The sequence below is a fragment of the Mytilus californianus genome, unplaced genomic scaffold (assembly GCF_021869535.1).
Source record: "Mytilus californianus isolate M0D057914Y unplaced genomic scaffold, xbMytCali1.0.p SCAF_5, whole genome shotgun sequence".
NCBI classification, from domain to species: Eukaryota; Metazoa; Mollusca; class Bivalvia; order Mytilida; family Mytilidae; genus Mytilus; species Mytilus californianus.
In genome coordinates, this window is record NW_026262701.1 from 45962500 (window position 1) to 45983917 (window position 21418).

Genomic DNA, 21418 nt, shown 5'->3' on the forward strand with positions numbered 1-21418 from the left:
TTTAAAGCTTCAATCATATCTTCACATTTCCAGTAAGTGTATCTAGTATACTTTCCTTTTTCGTTACAGAAAAAGGCTTTAAACGAGTTACAGCAAATAAATTTGTGATGAGATTTTTCAAAAGACCATTTAATTAAATATGAAAACTTTTTCTTGATAAGATTGTGTGGAAGTGTAGTATAGAGAGTAGAAAAATCACAACTGTCAACAGAATTAAAAGGACCATCAAAAGCATGTATTTTATCTAAAACCTCTAAAGAATTTTTAACACTCCAAAAATAATTGATACCATTATTTTCATAAGCTTTATTACAAAAGTTAATAACAAGTTCTTTGATAGTAGTAAGGGAGGTAGTTTGAAGCACTACCATAGATACTTTCTTTGTTGTTATGTTTATTCTGTTGCAAAGGCAGAACATTTTGATAAAATGTGGGTCATAAACAAATTAAGTAAATTGAAGGCGATGCTTTCACTTCTAGAGAACCGGGTCTCACTTTGGGTGTGTGGGGTAGTTCGTGATTGTGTATGTTCTGTCGTGTTGTAGTTTTGAATTTTCTATTATTATTTACATTTCTGTTCTACACATTTCGTTGTGTATACTCCTTGCTCTATTTTGAATGTTGTTTCTCATATTGATATTTTACATTTAACCTTAGACTAGTATACTTAATAAGAGACAAACAGCAAAAGAAGACTAAATTGTTTTTCACTTTTATTCATTATAATTTATATTTCACAAGGAACAAACAATTTTAAAATCAAAGTATATAACTATATAAATATAAAAAACATATAAATTTTTCACATAAACACCTATTGTGTTGAATTTGGTAAAATCGTTGAAACTGAAGAAGTCCATTTGTTCAGTAAAAATGTTTGTCTTTAGAATTACGTTACATCCTGTTCGTATATTACTATATTGTATTATATACTTAGCAGTATATACAAGTAATTTGTATGCGTATTACAATCAATGACAATTGTGCTGTATCAGCCATCCGTGATGATTTCGATATCAGTAACGGTTGCAAAGGCTTTATAACCCTTAATATGGATGACGTCATTTCGTGTCATTGATATCTATATATATATATTTATGTAGATTGTTTTCGTTGAAATACATTGAAGCAGAAACTTAATTTAGTAATATGTTTCCTAATCGAAGGTTTAAATCAACAACTTGTTATTGGAGTATGTCAAATTGACAAACGGCCGTATGACCAAAACATCTATGATACGTAAAAATCCGTTCCCACGTTTGGTTAGGATATTCAAATATGATTCAGGGATCAACTATTAAACTGTTAAATCAAGAAAAAAATTCATAATATTAAATGTAAAAAACATCGATTGCAAAAAAAGCATCGGGGATATGTAGATTTAACTTTGGTCCTGCATACGTCTGGATTTGGGTTAATAAGTTTTACGCGTATGTCAATTTTTCATATTTCTGTGGTAAGTAAACAATTAAAGTTCACCACTTCAGCTTTATTATACGAAGTGAAACGAGTAGAAGTTTAATCTTAATTTTGAAATCTATGATTTTAAGTTGAATCAAGGAACTTAACGAACAAAACGAACTACAAAATTCGAGTTAATAATTGAAAATACATCTTGTTCGGTCTACTTTATAGAATCCCCATAATTCGTTTGCAGACGGTTAAATGAAATAAAGCAAATCCGTAACACACGTATTATACGTTTTATATACACATTTGATATTACACGCGAATTCTTCTAATGCAAAAACACGGCTTAATGAACATGCGTTTCAATAAAATTGCTGCATTATCGCGAAACTCAATGTCCATAAAAGCGTAAATTATAGGGTTAACTATATTATTGATAATAAAGATATGGTATATGAACGTCACACCAGGTCTTTGCGAGGTGGACAGGTTTTCCCAAAAATCTTCGTCGATTCCTTCAAGACCCATAATTGCCACCTTTGGTATAAAACAAAGTACAAATACTGTAGTTGTAATAAAAAACATAACTGTTAGTTTATTGGTTATTCGACGATTGATTATTCTCCGTTTTCTAGATGCAGTTGATTCCATATTATTTGCTACAGGTCGACTTTTAATGGCCTGCTGTCCGACAAAATCTGGTTTAGTTTCTGGTATCATTGATTGATTTGATGAGGTCATCATCTCCATATCTTTACATTCAATATGAGGAAGATTTTTGTCATCATCAGTTTTTTCAATTTCTTTCTTAGCTCCACTTGCGTCGTTCTTTTGTACTTTTAAGCTGCTAAACACCGTCTTTAAAATTCTGCCGTAAATGATGATAAGTAATGTAACTACGGCAAACGCGAGGATACTAGATACAATCGAATACATAATCTTGATAGAGGCATGTTCTTCTTTCAATCTTCCACATCTCATTCCCGAGATACCATAGTTAGTGCTATGGTATGGAATCGTCCCATATACAAATGATAACGGTAAGGCGAAAAGCAATGATATGATAATCGCGATAAACAATGCAGTTCTTTTCACAGAAATCGACATTGGTAGTTTCAGAGGCATACATACTTTCCTGTATCTCTGAACTGCAATAATAAATAATATGGAAACCGAGTTATAAGTAGTATTTGCAACAAAAAAGACGAGTGTCCTACATAGAATGTTGTTTGAAAATGTCGTCTGATTGAAACACTGAAATATATAATGCACTCCAAGATATATTATTGCTATCATATCAAAGAATGCTAATATTGGTATGAAATATCTTTCGTCGGATGGCTCTTTCATCTGAAACGCATATACCAACAACACAAAGACGTTTCCACATGTACCAAACGCAAGGTAAACTGAAAGTATGATAATGTTCGGCATAAGACTGTTTGTTATTTCCTCGTTCCATTCTGATAAAGTTATATTATTGAGAATAGTGTTATTATTCATATTTATTCCTTTTACCTGAATTGAAGAACACTTGGAATCTTGATTCAATACGTGAAATGTATTTACTATTTCCTCGTTTCTATGTAAACAAAAGTTGAAGTTTGTTTTTTCGTAATACAATATCCAGGAAGCGTTTTTCCTTTCTTAAACAAATGCATTATCAAAATATCTGTATCCGGTATTATCATTTTGAATAAAAGGCGAACCGTTATGATTAAAAATAAACTGTTAAATAGTATTTTGAAGCAGATAATGAAGCGCCTGTTATATACGAAAACTACCTTTGAGTTTTAAAACCACTCACACATATTGTAATCAATTCTTTTGACATGAATATCATGGTAATGAATAATAAAGTTGAATTTAATCGAGTCCTTTGTATTTAATAGAACGAACAAGTACACAAACAACAATGCAAAAAGGGACAATACCTTTACCTAAGAATAAAACGAGTTATGAAGTATACTTAATTGAGACAGCAACTCAGCGACACTAAATACTAAAAGACTTCTAGAGATATGAAAACGTTCAGAACACATAAGAATGTATTGATCTTTATTCAACAACTTTTGACAAAAACTCTTTGGGTCGAAATATTGGGTCATTATTTTCTGTCTCAAAGTATTTACCGTTTGCTGTTTTTAGCTTTGATACTTTATTGATGAAATTTAGTTGCGCCTTTTCCCATTTCTTATATCACCAACGTTAAAGTGCGTAACAGTCATAATATAAACAGTACAGGAAGATACGACCTTGTGCAATAGCCAAACAAACCAGTATATAATTTCAAAGCAGAAATAGATATTACCCTCCTCCCCCCCCCCCAAAAAAAAATAACACGAATAAGCAAGAGAGTAGACACAATGTTTGAACAACAGCAGCTTAATCCCTTAGGATATAAAGTCAAACAAAGAAAGATTGAAAGGTCAATTCTTGAACTTTAATAATAAAACCTAGAAAGATTTCGTAATCTACACGAAATCATATTCATAATAAAAAGTATAAGAAAAAGAGATATATGATTTCCAAAGAGACAAATGTTCACCATAGACTAGAAGACAAAGATGTGTACAACTAAAGGTTACCTTACACCTCAACAATGAGCACACTCGTTTTGTGGTAGTGTTTCAACAAACCATAACTGTCAACCTGGAGACAATGACTTTAAAGGAGAGCCGCTCACCGAAGACCAACAAAGTTTTTACATCTTAGAAACATTTAAAATCCGTGTAAAAACAAACCTTCTCATATAAATGACGCCCGCATTAGCAACATATTTGATATTTTCGGTAAACATAGGGGAAAAAAGAGGGAGACAATTCGATGTTAATATCAAAATCATAAGTCGAAAAAAAAACCAGACAACATCAGAAGCAAACGACAAAAACAAACTTAGGACCGAGTAACACGCTCCCCACCAAGTTTAAGGGACATCATGTGCTCCTAAAGGGTAAGCAGGTATTACTCTACAAGTCACACAATCATCGGACGTATGTTATATTTTTAATTGGCGATGGAATGTTATGCAAATTGAATTATTACCAGTTTGCCAGAATAAAACATCTGAAAAAGAAAATAGAATGGCAATTAATATATATAAAGTTGGATACATGGTTGTTGATTGTCGAAAGTCGTACGGGGACCTGATTAGTTTACATTCTTAACTTGTGCTTTGAACGTTGGCAAATAGCTGTATCATTGACAAGAATACCACATCTCTATATTGATATTGCAATCGTGAATTAGAAAATGCATTATACATATGACTTGGAGGTAAGGCACTTAAGTAAAGTATAACTAATGTCACCTGTCGGGACAATGTTGATATTTGGAAAACGAGTTACATAACGTTGTAAGAGCACAAATCAGAGGTACAGAAATATGTGTAGTGACATCTTACTGGATGCAGAAGTTAAACGAAATTTATTAGTTTTCTAGTCAATTAGTAATAGTAAGCCAAAACTTAGAATGAACTTTGTGGTAGCATTTAAGTCTTGTTGAAACATATGTTCACCTACGATCTTTGCTTTCGGTCGAAATTGTTTGTATAAACTTACCTGCATTTTTATCTCAATTTTGAGTATGTCAGTAAAGTATTTATGCCAAAAAAACTTATATGAGTTATGTCAAGCGATTGTTCAGTAATTGCGCAAGTGATGGTACAATCAATTAAATTTTCCTACATCATATATGATGATTTGATTAAAACACAACAATGAATATTGAAATTTCAAAAATGGAAGATTCTATATCAGATGAGGGTAAAATTGTCAAAACATTGAGTGCAGTTTTTATCGCTTTTGTCAGACACCTTTGATCAGTTTACTAGGAGCTCAACCATTGTAAGGAAAACGTTTAGATGCATGTGTCATTATATATATATTTACATTTCGAAAGCTAGCGTTAAAAGATCCTAAAGTAGAAACTTAACATAGTAGGTTGCACTTTGTAAATACAGCTGTTTCACAAACCAAGCCTCTTTTGGGGAGATATAATATATTCATAGGTATTTTGTTTTGTTTACATACTGGTTCCCAGATATGATCTTTATGTTTCAATTCATAGAAACATGACTTGGAAATGTTCCCAGTATAAAAACACATAGATAGCGGCTAAATTGAATTCTGAAGAAGACCCAAACCGGAGGGAGAGGTAGTACAGAATTTTAGTATAAGTTTAAACTCTTGGAAGTTCGGGGCATATAAATGCTGAAAATATGCCGCACAGCCCTATGTTTTGAGCTTTGAAAAAAATAATAGTGCATATGAACTTTCCATTCTAGGATATAATTTTTTACGAAACTTCATCATGTTCATAGTTTTATTCGTAAAAGGAGTTCCTATGGGAATTGCATTGTCTATATTTACAGAAGTGCAACCTAGTAATATGTTTGCAAATAATAGTGTTACATTCAGCAACTTGCTATTGGAGTAAGTTAAACTGATAAACGCCCACATGACCAAAAACATAAATGAAAGGTACAGTTCTGTTCCCACACTCTGTTAAAACGAACACTGAACATGATTCAGGTTTAATCTAGCTTGCTTTACCTTTCATAATATTAATGTAAAACCATGCAACGGAGACATTTAATAATACTCTTAACCGTTCGTGTTAAATGAGCTTTACGTTTACGTCAATTCTTCATAGTTTGGTAGAAAGTATTTCAATAAACCATAGTTCACCACTACAGTTTTATTGTACAAAATCAAAGGATCACAAGTTTAATTTTTGATTTAGAAATCAATTATTTTGCTTTGAATAAAAAAAAACTAAATGAACATAGAGAACTAAAAAATTCCAGTTCATGAATTGAAAATATATTTTGTTCTGTCCACTTTGAAGAATCCATAAACATATTTAACCCCGCCGCATTTTTGCGCCTGTCCCAAGTCAGGATCCTCTAGCCTTTGTTAGTCTTGTATTATTTTTAATTTTAGTTTCTTGTGTACAATTTGGAGTTTAGTATGGCGTTCATTATCACTGAACTAGAATATATATTTGTTTAGGGGCCAGCTGAAGGACGCCTCCGGGTGCGGGAATTTCTCGCTGCATTGAAGACCTGTTGGTGACCTTCTGCTGTTGTCTGTTCTATGGTCGGGTTGTTGTCTCTTTGACACATTCCCCATTTCCATTCTCAATTTTATGTTCCCCACAACTCGTTCTGAACCGTCTGATTGAAAAAAGCAATTCATAGCAAACGTATTTTAGTTTGAATCTACATATTTGATGTTACAGACGAATTGAACATGCGTTTCAATAAAATTGCTGCATTGTCGCGAAATTCTATATCCATAAAAGCGTAAATTATAGGGTTTACTATATTATTGATAATGAAGATATGGTATAGGAACGTCACACCAGGTCTTTGTGAAGTGGACAGATTTTCCCAAAAATCTTCGTAGATTCCTTCAAGGCACAGAATTGTCACCTTTGGTATATAACAAAGTACAAATACTGTCGTGATGATAAAAACATAATTGTTACTTTACGGGTTATTTCGCTTCGTGTTCTTCGTTTCCCGGAAGCTGATTCCACAGTATTTGCTATAGGACTTTTAATGACCTGCTCTCTGACAGAGTCTGACTTAGTTTCTGGAATCATTGCCTGTTTTGTTGCTCTTGCTGATGTGATGGTCAACTTTATTTCATTACAACTAAAATCAGGACAATTTTCGTCTTCATCAGTCTTTTGGATTTCTTTCTTAGAACCACTGGTGTCATTTGTGTGTTCTTTTAAGTTACGAAACCCCGTTTTTAAAATTTTGCCGTAAATGATGATAAGTGTTGTTACTAAGACGAAGACGAACATACCAAATCCAATCGAATATAAAGTCATTATTAAATCATTTCCTTCCTTTAATCTTCCACACCTCATTCCCGAGATACCATACTTAGTGCTTTGGTGCTGAACGGTGCCGTATATAAAATGATAATGCTAAAGCGAACAGAAAGGATAAGATAATGGCCAGAAACAATGCAGTTCTTCTCATCGAAATCGACATGGATTGTTTTTGAAGCATACACAATTTCATGTATCTCTGAATTGCAATAGTAAATAATATGAAAACCAAGTAATAAGTAGTATTTGCAACAAAAAACACGAGTGTCTTGCATAAGATGTTGTTTGAAAATGTCGTCTGATAGAAACACTGAATTATATAATGCACTCCAAGATATATTGTCGCTATCAAAAAAAAAGCTAAAACTGGTATGAAATATCTTTCATCTGATGGCTTCTTCATCTGATGGCTTCTTCATCTGAAACGCATAAACCAACAACACAAACACGTTTCCACATGTACCAAGTGCAAGATAAACTGAAAGTATGATAATGTTCGGAATAAGAATGTTTGTTATTTCCTCGTTCCATTCTGATAAAGTTATATTGTTGAAAGTATTCTTAATATTCATATTAATACTTTTACCTTACACTCAAAACACATGATATAAAAATTAAAGTCTTATAATGTATTAGTTATTTCCTTACTTCTATGAAACTAAGGGTTTAAATTTGTAACACAATATCCGGGAAGTGTTATTTTTCTTTCTTGAAAAATGCAATATACAAAATGTCCTTATGATAAAATCTTTTTTACAAACAGGTTTGTTTTTTGTAATAAAAGAATTTTAATAAAAAGGCAAATGTCATATGAAACAGGAAAACAATCAATAACTATAGGGCATGCGCCTTTAATATATGGAAACCTACATTGGGTTTAAAAAAAGCACACCAACACCCACACGCTCACATATCGTATTCGATGATATTTACTTGAATATCATGATAATGAATCATACGATTGCCTTTGACGAGTTCTTTATATTGACTAGAGCGAACACATACACAAACAAAGTGACAATATATTTGATTATGGATGATAGGGGATGTGCTAATACTTCAATAAAACAGCAACTCAGCAACACTAAAAACCAAACGACATCTAGAGTTCAGAAAAAGTTTAAACCACATAATTGTGTTTGGCATAAGGCTGTTTGCAATTTCGGTCGTTCTATAGTGTTAAAATTCATCTTTATCTTTTTCCTAACATCCAAAATACTTGAAATAACAAAACGAAAATTTAATGATTTAACTATATGATAGTATCCATTAAATTTAAAGGAAACAGTTTTGTTTATAACATAATATTCTGGAAGTTGTTTTTCGTAATTTAAACATGCAAGATGGAAAGATGTCCTTGTGATATTATTTCTACATACACACGGGTAGAAACGTCGTCATATCGAGAAGCGTTTAGTACAGTGATTTTGTCATAGTTTGGTTAGTTGGTCATGGTTTGGTAAGGTTACTGCCCGGAACGATTGCCTCAGTTCTTTTCAAATGAGCAAATAAAAAGCAAATTAGATGTTTGAATCTATATTGTAAGTCAAACGATGAACATTGAAATTTTTGTTTTAAGAAATTGACGCAGGATAAGCAAGATATCGAAATTGATATGGTTTGGTTAAGCAATTGACATGTAGAAATTCGTCATGATTCGATCAAATTTGTCATGGTTTAGATCCAAATTAATACATATTTGTTTTACCTTAATATTGTTAGTTTGTCTGAAGGCGCTTGTAAAAATAGAAGTTACACACTTTACTTATTGACATAAAGAAAAGAAGCTTTTTTTACCAAATTTGGTGGGCGTAATAGGCAAACTGAACATTAAACATTTTTACTTTTCGTGTGTTTTCTGAGATAAGATTTATATATCCACAGATCTTTTGAACTGGCATTCGGAAAACAAATTACAAAAACAGAAATCGTTACTTTTGTTTCACCTAGAATCTTTTCTCCGTATGTCAATGTTGAACTCTGTCGAGGGTTTACATATATCGTGAGCGGCATCACTAGTCACATGGTTAAAGCAGTCTTTTCAAAGTTGCAAAACATAGCAGCAAGTAATTTTTTTTTTAAATTGTGTTCTATCAAAATATACATCTGTTGTTTTTATTTTGAACCAGATTATATCTATGATGAATAAAAGGAGATGTGGGGGTTATACGCCATTGATACAGTAACCCAACAACAACTTATCAAACGATATCGAGAGGGCACCATACAGTCTTCAACAAAAGACAGTTCTCTAAACAATATGGCATTCTCAACACAAATCCTTATTTCGTGAATATCTGAAACAAAATTAAAGTGTTTTTTAGATTCGTCGGTGGTGCCCGCATCTACGCATTTGTAAGTATAAACATGAAATGCAATGAAAACCAAATATCATAAAGTTGTACAAGGGAGCAGACATTTTTTTGATAACGGAAAATCTACAGAACATGGCTGCATGGATGATGTTTGATGTCAGTGCAGAAGTGTTGACTACTGAATTGTCTGTTATCTTGTGCAAATAAAGCTATTTGTTCGGAAAAATTGACAGCAATTGTATATTATAACGAAATATTTGATGTAACAGACAGTAAACAAATCTTTTTTTATGGTTGGTAAACGAGTAAGCAACTTTTAAATTTTGACATATGCAAGCATTATTCTGTGTCAAATTATTAATTATATGATACAAATTAGAATTTACTAACATATAAGCTATAAACAAAGATATTAACCAGCTTGAATTCATGTTCAGAAGTTCCTTAAGCAAAAAATCAGAATGTTTATATTGTGTCATTGTTTGTCGTTAAAACACTTAACACAATCATTTCCAACTTAACCAAACTATGACAAAATCAATGTACTAAACGCTCATCGATATGACGACGTTACTACCCGTGATACAGGTGGACTATTATTATAAAAAAAGTAAAGAAATAAACAGTTTAATGACACATAGAACACAAAATGTTAAGAACTAGTTGAGGCACCAGTTATATTTTGAAACCTTATTTGAGTTTAAAAACCACACCCACAACCACACATCAATACATCCACATAATGTATTCGAAGATATTGACTTGTATATCATGATGGTGAATCATACAGTTGAGTATGATTGAATCCTTCGAATTTAGAGCGAACATCGCCACTCACAACAGTACAAACACTAAAGTTTATGACTTTTCCTATGATTAAAAAGAGATATGGGGCATACTTCAATGAAACAGCAACGAAGCGACAATTAAAACAACAAAAACCCATCTAAAGATAAGAAATCGTTCAGACCGCAAAAGGACGTCCTAGCTTGATAAAGACGGTTTTTTAAAAAATTTCAACAACCTTTGACAAAAACCTTTGAGGTTGAAAAATTAGGTCATCATTTTCATTCTTTAAGCCTTTATTGGTTAATGTTATTAAACTTTTTAGTTATTCTTTTTTAATTTAGTCGAACATTTTAATATTTCTTAATTTTTGTAACGCTAACGTTAAAGTAGGTAACAGCTATATTATAAACAGTGCATAAAGACACGATCTTGTGGAATGACCATAAAAAAAATAATACACAACTTCAAAGCAGTAAAACAAAACGAAAATTTTACCGATTGTGACATAAAGACTGAGTGAGGATCGGTATGGCGCGTGATGCATACATAGCAGGAGTTGATTACTATCTCGATCTTTTTGGAGTGTATGCGATTCCCTCAGTTTTATTTATTATTTAGGCCTTTATATCTTCTGAATAGATTTATGAAATTTTAATATCGGCATACCACTGATGCCTCTTATTTAGTCTTCAAACTATAAATCAGTGAATAGATATTAATTCCATAGAGAGAGGAAACACAATGTTTGAACAGTAATAGTTAAATCGAGAGAAAAAACCCTGTAGATACTTTCGAATTAAACAGATTTAACATCCTTCTGTGAACTGAAGATTATGTATGATTATGAAAGTAATTAAATATTTCATGTAGTAAAAGTAGAAAATTTATACCCATTGGTATTTTCTTTTTAACAACAGGTATATCGACCCAGTTGCAGGTAAGATAGAACATGTAAAAGATACTAAAATGAATGTGATGCATCAAATGCGCATTTCTCATCCCTGATGCTTGCAACTAAACGTTGGAAGTACGAAAAAAACCCAACAAACGAAAACATAACGCCTTCACTGAGAGATCTGTGGCCAATACTTTTCGTTCTTTTCCAAGTGTCTGTGAAGGTTGCTAAAACGTTTATGTCAGTCTGATGTTGAAGCATTAGTTAAGATTCAAATACATCTTATGTTAACGTCTGAGGTTCTTTAATTTGTATTTATCAATATCTAAGAACTCTCTGTAAATACAAAATGTAAGATTATTTCTAAAATTAAGAAAAGTCGCTCAGATTTAGCACAAAAAAAAAAAAAAAAAAAAAAAAATTGCGTATAAACGTTTACCCCCAAGACGAACCAGAAATAGTAATTTCATGAATTGTGAATCCCACACATTTGTCGATAGTTTTGGAAAAGAAAGAATAAATGGCAATTTTCGTTCAATATATATCACATCTTTATATTTCAAATATTCCTTGAATCTGTACTAAAATTTATCGTCACTTGCTTCATAAACAAATTGTGCATTTAACAATATTAAGAATTTTGTGACGTTTTAGAAGTTGAACATGATAACAAATTTTTAAGGATTTTGGCAATTTGTGTATTTATAAAAGAAAACCTAAAAATACCAATCCAAAACTAAAAACCGGATGCTATCGGATCATGTATGTACTGTTGTTTCAGATACTATTTAAACAAGGTTGACTACGGATATCCTTAAACGTAAATTTTGTACTGAGCTCATGATATCTGAGACTGACATTCCACTGCAGCAGAATCGATCCAGTGATAGAAGCATAATTTTACTTTTATAAATTTGTTGTACTTCAGAAGTCATTCATAATCAAATTCCAATGAGCTATTATCCTGTTTCCAAATTTGAAATTTGATGTAAGCATATACATAGGAATCTGACCATACCTGATTGTAATTAGGTATACGTAGACTGACAAGTTTTTGGTGTCCTATGGGAACTAACTAAGCTCCCTCTTATTGATTTTTTCTTCCTTTGCTGCTTACACTTTACACTAATAATTCCCCATGCTCAATTAGAAGATAGATTACATCAACACATAAAACAGAGCTTTTTTCTACAAAAATGGGACACATAGATAAATATTCCTTGTCGTCGGTCAAACAAAATCTAACCTTGTGTAGAAAAGCACTGATACCACCAACACATATACAGAAGATGATATCATCAAAATACTGAACTTGTTTATCGAATAAAATAAGTTTTCTTTTTGGTGAATTGATATTTCAACAAACAGTTGGATATTTCAATGGGTATTAATTGTGCATCACGTCTGTCGACTTCCTCTTGTACTCATATGGAGCAGAATACATAAATGAGAAAAAGTTATCTTGAAAAGTTCTTTAGTTTCACTTTCAGGTATACTAATGATTGCCTGCACATCAAGAACCTACATTCAAGCGAAAACTCACAACTGATCTTACAACTGATCTGTCCTTTTCCGAGTGAACATGTGATTACTACTGAAACTAGAAGGTCTGCTTATAATCTTGATCTTTTCCTCGAAATTGACACAGACGAACAACTTCAAAATAGAATTTTTGGCAGACGTCATAACTTAAACTTTCAAATTGTAAACTGTACATTTCTCAGCAGTAACATACCAACGGTTCTATCATATGGCGTTTAATTATCTCAGTTGATACGTTACACCGATGCATGCCCACACTGTAAGGACTTCATTAACAAGTTTGTGATCTTTACACATAACGTGTTCCAACAGAGTTATGAAGAAAAACGGCCGAAATCGACACTACATAAGTTTAACGGATACAACACGAATTGATTGACCGATACGATATGTGTGTGTCTCAACTCAAAATCAGAATGATTGTTGCGCTCGCACAACTTTAGATACCAGACGGGTGCCACATGTGGAGCAAGATCTGCTTACCCTTCCGGAGCACCTGATATCATCCCCAGTTTTGGTGTTGCTTAGTCTTTAGTGTTCTATGTTGTGTCATCTGTACTATTATTTGTCTGTTTGTCTTTTTATTTTTTTCCATGACGTTGTCAGTTTGTTTTCGATCTATGAGTTTGACTGTCCCTCTGGTATCTTTCGTCCCTCTTTTAGATACCAAAAATAGTCGTCTAATCTGTAATTTTACCGATTGTATCTTATTCACCATTATGACATTTTGACCAATTATGGATTTGCATGGCGGTTGATGCATGCATAGCAGTAGACGCTTACCCGTCGACCCATTTGATCGCGCTCACTTTTTCAGTTCATACGATTCCCTCAGTTTTTGTTTATTACCTTGATTTTTTTCTCCATAAGCGACTTATGAGAACTGAGCATTGATAATCAACTGGTTCCTGAATTTATCTTCCATTTGATAACATTGCTTCATAAGAGCCAACATGATAGATATTTTGAACAATAGAAGTATACATTTAGATGATATATTTTCCGTTCACAATTCAGAATATTTTAAGTATACATATTAAATTCGTCTGCTTGAGCACATTCATTACAAAAATCAATATAAGAAATCGTACATAAAGTTTTAATTACGATTGAGTCATAAATTGACAAATTTGACTTAGAATACGCGTTGTGTTGATGAAACGTATCCTCCTTCTTTTTGTAGTTTTACTCCTTAGCTACTAATGATAACAAAACAAATGGTGTACACTTAATTGAAATCAAATATACGAAACGTCATGTTCAAAGACCTTTAAATTTCTGGATGAAAGAAATCAATCTATGTATAACTAATCAATGAAATTTAGTACCGATTTATTAATATCATTTTGGAAAGTAGTCGTTCCCCGGCCATATTATCGACTCAAGGGTATTACAATCAAAACGAGTATCAAACTGAATATACTGTATCCAAAGCATTTTAATGAATACAAAGCATGAAGATACCATAGAGATAGTCAAAGACCATATATCAAAGAAAAAAAGACAACACCATAGCTCATGCATTAAAATTTAAAATGAAAAGACAAACAGAGTCCACAAAAATACATAGAAAACTAAAATTTGGGCAATCCGAACAAAACTCAAATCAGTGGTTGAACCTAGGTGTTCCGTTCAAATCAGCAATTTCGTATCCATGAAAGCACCAGTAATCTTTTTCATCAGAATCCATATTTCGATTTCGGGATGTACAAATAGTTCACTGTGCAGTAAAAATATATTCCCTAGTTGTTTTGAGAGCAGTGTCAAAGCTGCAAATGTTTTTACTCTTCCAAAAGAGCACCTTTTCTAAAACAAACAAGACCGATCTTAATAATTACGATCAATTGATACATTATTAAATACAATTTACCTTGAACCAGAATAACATAGACGGATGGAGAATTCTATTGAAATACAAAAACTGTGATTTAAATTGATCATGTATTGTTAAAATCATCACGATTGCAATTAAGTGTTAAACATTCTAAAATTGAGGCAATAATGAAATTGACCATTAAGCAACATAAAAGATGAACCATTCATAGAATGAGGCACATACCCTTCCAAAGTGTTTGCTATTATTAGCTTTATATTGACAAATTATTTGTTTTATTTGCTCACTGTTCGCTTTTTCAAATACCTATTTCACTGAGGTTTTTTTTTGTCCTCTAAATTCCGATCCATTTGACTGGTTTGGTTTATTTTTGTTACATGTCAACTGTTTGAAGTACCAGGTAATGCCTATCACACTCCTCAGTAGATTCCATCAATCAAAATCTTCAAGACAAATAGAAAAGCAAGTGTTCCAAAATTTCGGACAGAAATTAATTACAAATTGAAAAAAAAGCTGGTGCCGTCAGCTTCTTTATTCAACGATTTTGAAGATCATTTCTATCAATATACGTGTTAATCATCTGCATGAATGCAGCAATGTTTACCGATTTACTGTAATGGTTGAATATCGGTTGATTGGACCGGAAAGAGTATATGTAAATTTTTTAAATTCAATCTTTGATTGATAAATTGTTTAGCTCTTTATAAAATTACTTCACATCCTGTTTTGCTAATTTGAAAATAAATGACAAATTTAACAAATAACATTTTCACATAAACTCCCCTTCTTCATTGTAATATATTGTAACATAATGATCTAATAAATATATCTGTAGATGTGAATAAGGTTTTTTGTATTCAAAATAATAGAATGGACATAGCACATTTTGAACCTAACACGATTAAGTGTAGGTATGTGCTGTGTGAAAGTCTATGTATTTTAAATTATCATTGCAAATCATCTTTATATATCACCGTTATCTAATTTGTATAAATATGTAAAAAAGTGGTGCATAGGAATGTTTTTGAAAGAAGCTAAACTTTATTATATCTTTGGTTAATATTTAAATATTAGAAGGGTAGAAATCTTTTTCAAGAACAAAGTATTAAGAGATAATGACTTGATATATACACTGATTGGTCATTGGTGTCCTTTCTTGTTTGAACAGATGGACTGCTGAAATTAAAAGATTTAAAAACATACATTTGCGATAAATTTAGCGATGCATCAATTTAGAGTTTGGATCTTCTACAACAAATACACGGCTTTCTAAACATACGTTTCAAAAGTATCGCTGCTTCATTACGAAACTTGATATCCATAAAAGCATATATTATTGGGTTCACAATGTTATTGATTATAAACATATTGTACAAAAACATAACAACCGGTCTCTGTAAGATTGACAGCTGCTCCCAAAAATTTACGTACATCCCTTCAAGAAGTAAAATTGTCACTTTTGGTAGAAAACAAAGTAAAAATACTACAGTTATAACAAGAAACATAATTGTGAGTTTGTGGCTAACACGACGATTATGTTTTCTTCGTTTCTTGGATGCAGTTGCCTTTTCATTCGTTTCCATTGGACGTTGTCCGTCATACTTATCTGGTGAAAGATTTGATGTTTTGACTGTTGTGTCGGTTGACATATCGTCATCTCGTACCTCTGTATTTACGCCTTCAGAATTTGTTTCGATATTTTTTTCATCTCTCGTAAAGCGTTTTTTCATTTCTAAATTACGAAAAACTGTATATCCTATTCTGCCATAAAGTATGGTAAGTGTTATTACTATAACAAAAACTAACACACAAGCCACAATCGCGTGTAAATTACTCATGAAAGGATGTCCTTCTTTCAGTCTCCCACATCTGGTTCCTGATATTCCATAGTTGACGCTGCGATAATGAACAGAACCATACACAAATAGTAACGGTATGGCGTAAAGTAAAGAAATGACATTTGTAAATACTAATGAACTTCGTTTCATTAAAATCGACATAGATTGTTTAAAAGGGAAACATATTTTCATGTATCGCTGAACAGCAATAATTACCAATATAGAAACCGGATTGAAAGTTGTAAGGCCAGTGCAAAACGCGAGGATCTTGCATACAAAATCGTTTGAAAAAGTAACTTGATTTAAACACTGAAATATATAATTCACTGTAAGGTATAATGTTGCTATCATGTCAAATGCCGCTAAAACTGGTATGAAATATCTCTCATCTGATGGCCCTTTTATCTGAAACGCATACACCAACAACACAATGAAGTTCCCACATATTCCAAGAACGAGATAGACAAAAAGTACGATGATGTTTGGTATCAAGCTTGTTGTTATTCCATCATTCCATTCCGAAAATGTAATATTATTGCCAGTATTGCTAGTATTCATATCTAGACATCGATAATATAATCAAAATTTTAATTTATTTCATATTAACATATTCATTGATTGTTAAATAAATAGAGTTTTTTTTTCCGGTTTTAGTTTAAAACAGAAATAATCTTCCTGTATAACTTTCAAAACGTTTGAAATAAAAAAAAAACAAAGCATATTGTGAATATAACTTTTCCTCATTAATATTGAATTTAAACAAAGTAGGTTACGCTTCCGGGAACTTTTTCAACTTCGAAAATGCGTTTTGAATCGCCAAAAAATAGTCTTCTCATTTTACACTCTTTTCATAACGGTTAATTTTAAATATATACCTAAAGTATGAGAATAAATGAAAGCTGGGTTAATTTTTGTCTATATACTATGGCGCTGAAAAACTTCAATAACAAGGCGGCAATTTAACTTCTTTCTGTTTTTCAATTTGATAGGGATTTTTCGTAAAACATCATAAAGGAGCATACGATTCCCTCATATTTGTATTTAATTACACCAAAGTAACCAAATGATTTTTCGGAAATTTGTTTATCCCATTGCCAAAAAACAAATGATGACAAGTAAAATAAACATGCAAAATACGCTAACCTTAAACTCAACATTACCTACCTCATATTATTATTTATAATTTGGTAAACAGTAAAAATCGTATTCATCGCGGGACAAATTAAACGCGACAGGACTGAGAATCAGGATTGACACGAATTCAAAAAATATATGAATGATTCAAAAAATATATGAATCGCCAGTAACATATTCAAGGTCAACTGTGTGAAAAACTATTTTAAAATGCTCCGACTAAGATATCCACTTCCGGCAAAAAGTTCATGTACGTTCCAGTAGGCATTCTAAAAAATTGTTCATTTTCCTATTAACTGATTTTTTTAAAAGTTTAATTATTTCTTGGCAAAGGTAACCAACATCTATGTAGGACCAAGTATTCCCTGATTCTCAGTCCTGTCCATTCAATAACATTAACAATACCATTTTGTCTGCACCAGATGTGCATTTCGACAATAAATATATCTTTAGTGATGCTCGAGGCCGAGATATGATTATTCATATCATGTTGGTTTTTTAAATGCATATTCAAGTTGACATTGATTATAGACATCTACAAACTGCTATTTTAATAGCTTTTGTTTATTTTGAGTATAAAAAAGAATGCAGGACAAAACAAACCAGACCAATGTTATCGGAAATAAAGCTTTGGTTATGTTTTTTTATAACTAAGCGATGTTCGATACGCATATCCTTCAATCAAAAATTGTACAGAATCATATGAAAATTCATCAAATGTTTTTTTTATCAAAATTGATAATGATTCTTTGAATACTTAGTTTTAATCAGTTTTGCTATCTATAAAGTATGATTTTACACACAACTACAAACTGCTCTTCTCATGTTTTATTCTAATTTGATTGGAAATAATATCATTATATGATAAGTGAGCTTCTGATTCTATCAACCGAAACATTTTCCCGTTATCTCTTAATCAATAGCATCCTTGTGGATAAATAACGTAACATGAAGAGTTGTTTGTGGAAGGGGAAATTTTTTTGAGTCATCAATTGTCCACTGTACAGAGACAAAGAAGTTCAATCCGTTTATTATCATTTAAGTTCGGATTAAGGAAAAGTATGATGGCTCTAAAAGCAAATATTTTTTAAACGTTCTATGAATTACAGAATTAAAATGAGAATGTTATGATTTTGTGCAATTCCAGAATATATTTTTGCTTTTCTTAACGTTTTGATTTGTCTTAAAGATTTCGGTTAAAAGAATACACTCAGGAAGACGGGTATGTTCCAATTGTGGTAAATACAATTCTGTCCCCTTTTCCCCGAATGTGAACTACCGAATTAGACTAAAAGCCAGGTTTGTACTTACATGAGCAACACGACGGGTGCAACATGTGGAGTAGGATCTGCTTAACCTTCCGAAGCACCTAAGATCACCCGCTTTTTGGTGGGATTCGTGTTGCTCAGTCTTCAGTTTTGTATATTGTGTTTTGTGTACTGTTGTTTGACTGTTTGTCTTTTTCTGTTTCAGCTATAGCATTGTCAGTTTATTTTCGACCAAGGAGTTTGAATATTCCTTTGATATCGTTCGCCTTTCTTTTTTAATAATCTAAGAAAACTTTGCAATGTTTATTAGACACATTTGTTTTTGGTTTCACGGGTTGAATTAAATGACAAAAGTATATACTGGAATTGCACACAATCATAATCATTTTACAAACCAATGTTTATCCCCGCCACATTCTTTAACTGCCTTCCCAAGTCAGGAGCCTGTAGCACAGTGGTTGTCGTAGTTTCATGTCTGTCATATTTGTTTTTCATAAACGGGTTTCTTATAAATTAGGCCATTAGTTTTCTCGTTTGAATTAATTCCCTTTATCATGTTGGGGCCTTTTATAGCTTACTATACGGTATTGGTTTTTCTAATTGTTGAAGGCCGTACGATGGCCTATAATTGCTTGCTACCGCTCTATTTTAATTCTGGTAGATATTTGTCTTATTGGCAATCATACCAAAATCTCCCCATTTTTAAACTATGCACCTGTAAGAAAGCAAATCCACCGTTCGAAAATTTGTTGTAAATCATTTTGGTAAATTTCTGTATTTACCTCTTTCATCAAAATAATGGTACATTCTCAACAACAAATTTGTCTTGAATTGATTCTGGAAAAAAACACTGTTTTGCAAGCATGGATGATAAAAAAATGGAACGAATTTAAAAAAAAAAAGAGCCGTTCAATACACATTACGCTACGACATGGTCCGTTCGATGAAGCAGAACCCACCAAACAATATATAATTAGAAACTATACCTCATACAAAAATCAAACAAAAACAAAGATTTTTTGTTGATTTTCTTATCATTTAATAAAACAATTAGTGTCGTTTAAATTGATTAATGTGCTGTTTCATTCAGTCTCTTCAATCTTCAATGATTGTGTCATTATGTCTCTTTCGCTCATAAAGCTCTTCGCATATTGAACAACTTTTACACCTAACTGTTTTGGGGTGTAAGCGTTCCTGATGAAAGTAAATCCATAAAAGTGCGTCGGTCGCATTTTTTAATGTTTATTTTTATTACTTGTAAAAAAAACAGATATTCACTTTGCCCGCTGTGTTCAGTGAACATCAATGTATCAAAAGTATATAACCCAACACATTTATCTAATCAAAAGAAAATATTGTTATTTCTTTTTCTTTCGCATCGGAGTTTTGTGACGAAAAAAAAAACTTCAAATAGAATATAGAATATAATACAAGGAAAAAATTTTGTATGTTTTATTTTATGAACTCGAAAATCTTTTAAATGATATATCAGATGTTCACATAATAAACGTTTTTCATATTTTTTTATATCAGTGTTTACAAATTAAAAATATGAAAACACTACTTCATAAATTGTATGCGTCCGAAGCCCTTAGATATTGTATTAAGTGGTTTACGGGTTTAAACCTCTTCAATGTATTACAAAAACTGTAATATTTATTCTTGTTACTTGTTAAAAAAAACAGATATTCACTTTGCCCGTTGTGTATTTTCTTTTGATTAGATAAATGTATTGGGTTATATTCTTTAAAAAAAATAATGTAAAATATGCCTGCATTACCTTAATTCTGATTTTTGTCATTCCCCCTTTTTTATGTGAAACATCCATGTTATCTGCAATATTGTCTTGAAATATTATCTATCATTTTCAAACTAAAATAGATATTGGTTTTATTTAAAGTTAAATTAGCTAAATGGAAGTACTTTAACTTGATTTTTCATGATATCTTCAACGCTGTACAAATTTTAAGCTGTTGTATTGCAAATACAAAGAATTATTTAAATAATTGATGTTTTGTATAGCTGTAAAACTAAATTGCTATTTGAAGAACTGCGTCTGTCAAGTAACTTATACTTTGTACAGTTATGATTTAAATGACACATTTGCAGTTCAAATTTTTAAATTACAAAAATATTACTAAAATTATGAGTGCAACTCCCTCAGACAAAACATACACGAGATAATTAAATATTCGGGTCTGCATGCTTTAAAACCTTTTACTCAAATTCTTCTTAACGTTTAGTATCAAGAATAACTGAAAAAAGTTTATCCATCAAAGAGGTCTGGAGCACATAAATCAGCAGCATTCCTGAATCTGGACACCAAAGGAAGGATGAATGCTTCACTAGCCTGTCAACACTGAGGTTGTGAGTTTGATTCCCGCACGTGGCAGGTGAGCTCAACTCAATCTTGATTGACTTGGGCTGTCAGTTTTCCTACCGGTAAGTTGTTCTCTCCGGCTTCCTCCACCAATAAAAACTGACCGCCACGAAATAGCACAATAGTCTTGAAAGTGGCCCTAAACACCAATCAATCAATTAATGAATCA

The 21418-nt window shown here is 31.9% G+C and overlaps 2 protein-coding genes across 2 annotated transcripts; both read right to left on the reverse strand.

Annotated features, from left to right (window-relative positions):
* Nucleotides 1-704: 704 nt before the first annotated feature.
* LOC127702318 (cholecystokinin receptor-like) lies at nt 705-3117 on the reverse strand. The gene has a single exon (XM_052206462.1). The coding sequence runs from the start codon at nt 2911-2913 to the stop codon at nt 1723-1725; it is 1191 nt and encodes a 396-aa protein (XP_052062422.1). The 5' UTR covers nt 2914-3117; the 3' UTR covers nt 705-1722.
* A 12563-nt stretch (nt 3118-15680) lies between these two features.
* On the reverse strand, nt 15681-17075 carry LOC127702322 (cholecystokinin receptor-like). The gene has a single exon (XM_052206465.1). It carries the CDS (start codon nt 17023-17025, stop codon nt 15862-15864), a length of 1164 nt encoding a protein of 387 aa, XP_052062425.1. The 5' UTR covers nt 17026-17075; the 3' UTR covers nt 15681-15861.
* Nucleotides 17076-21418: the final 4343 nt, after the last annotated feature.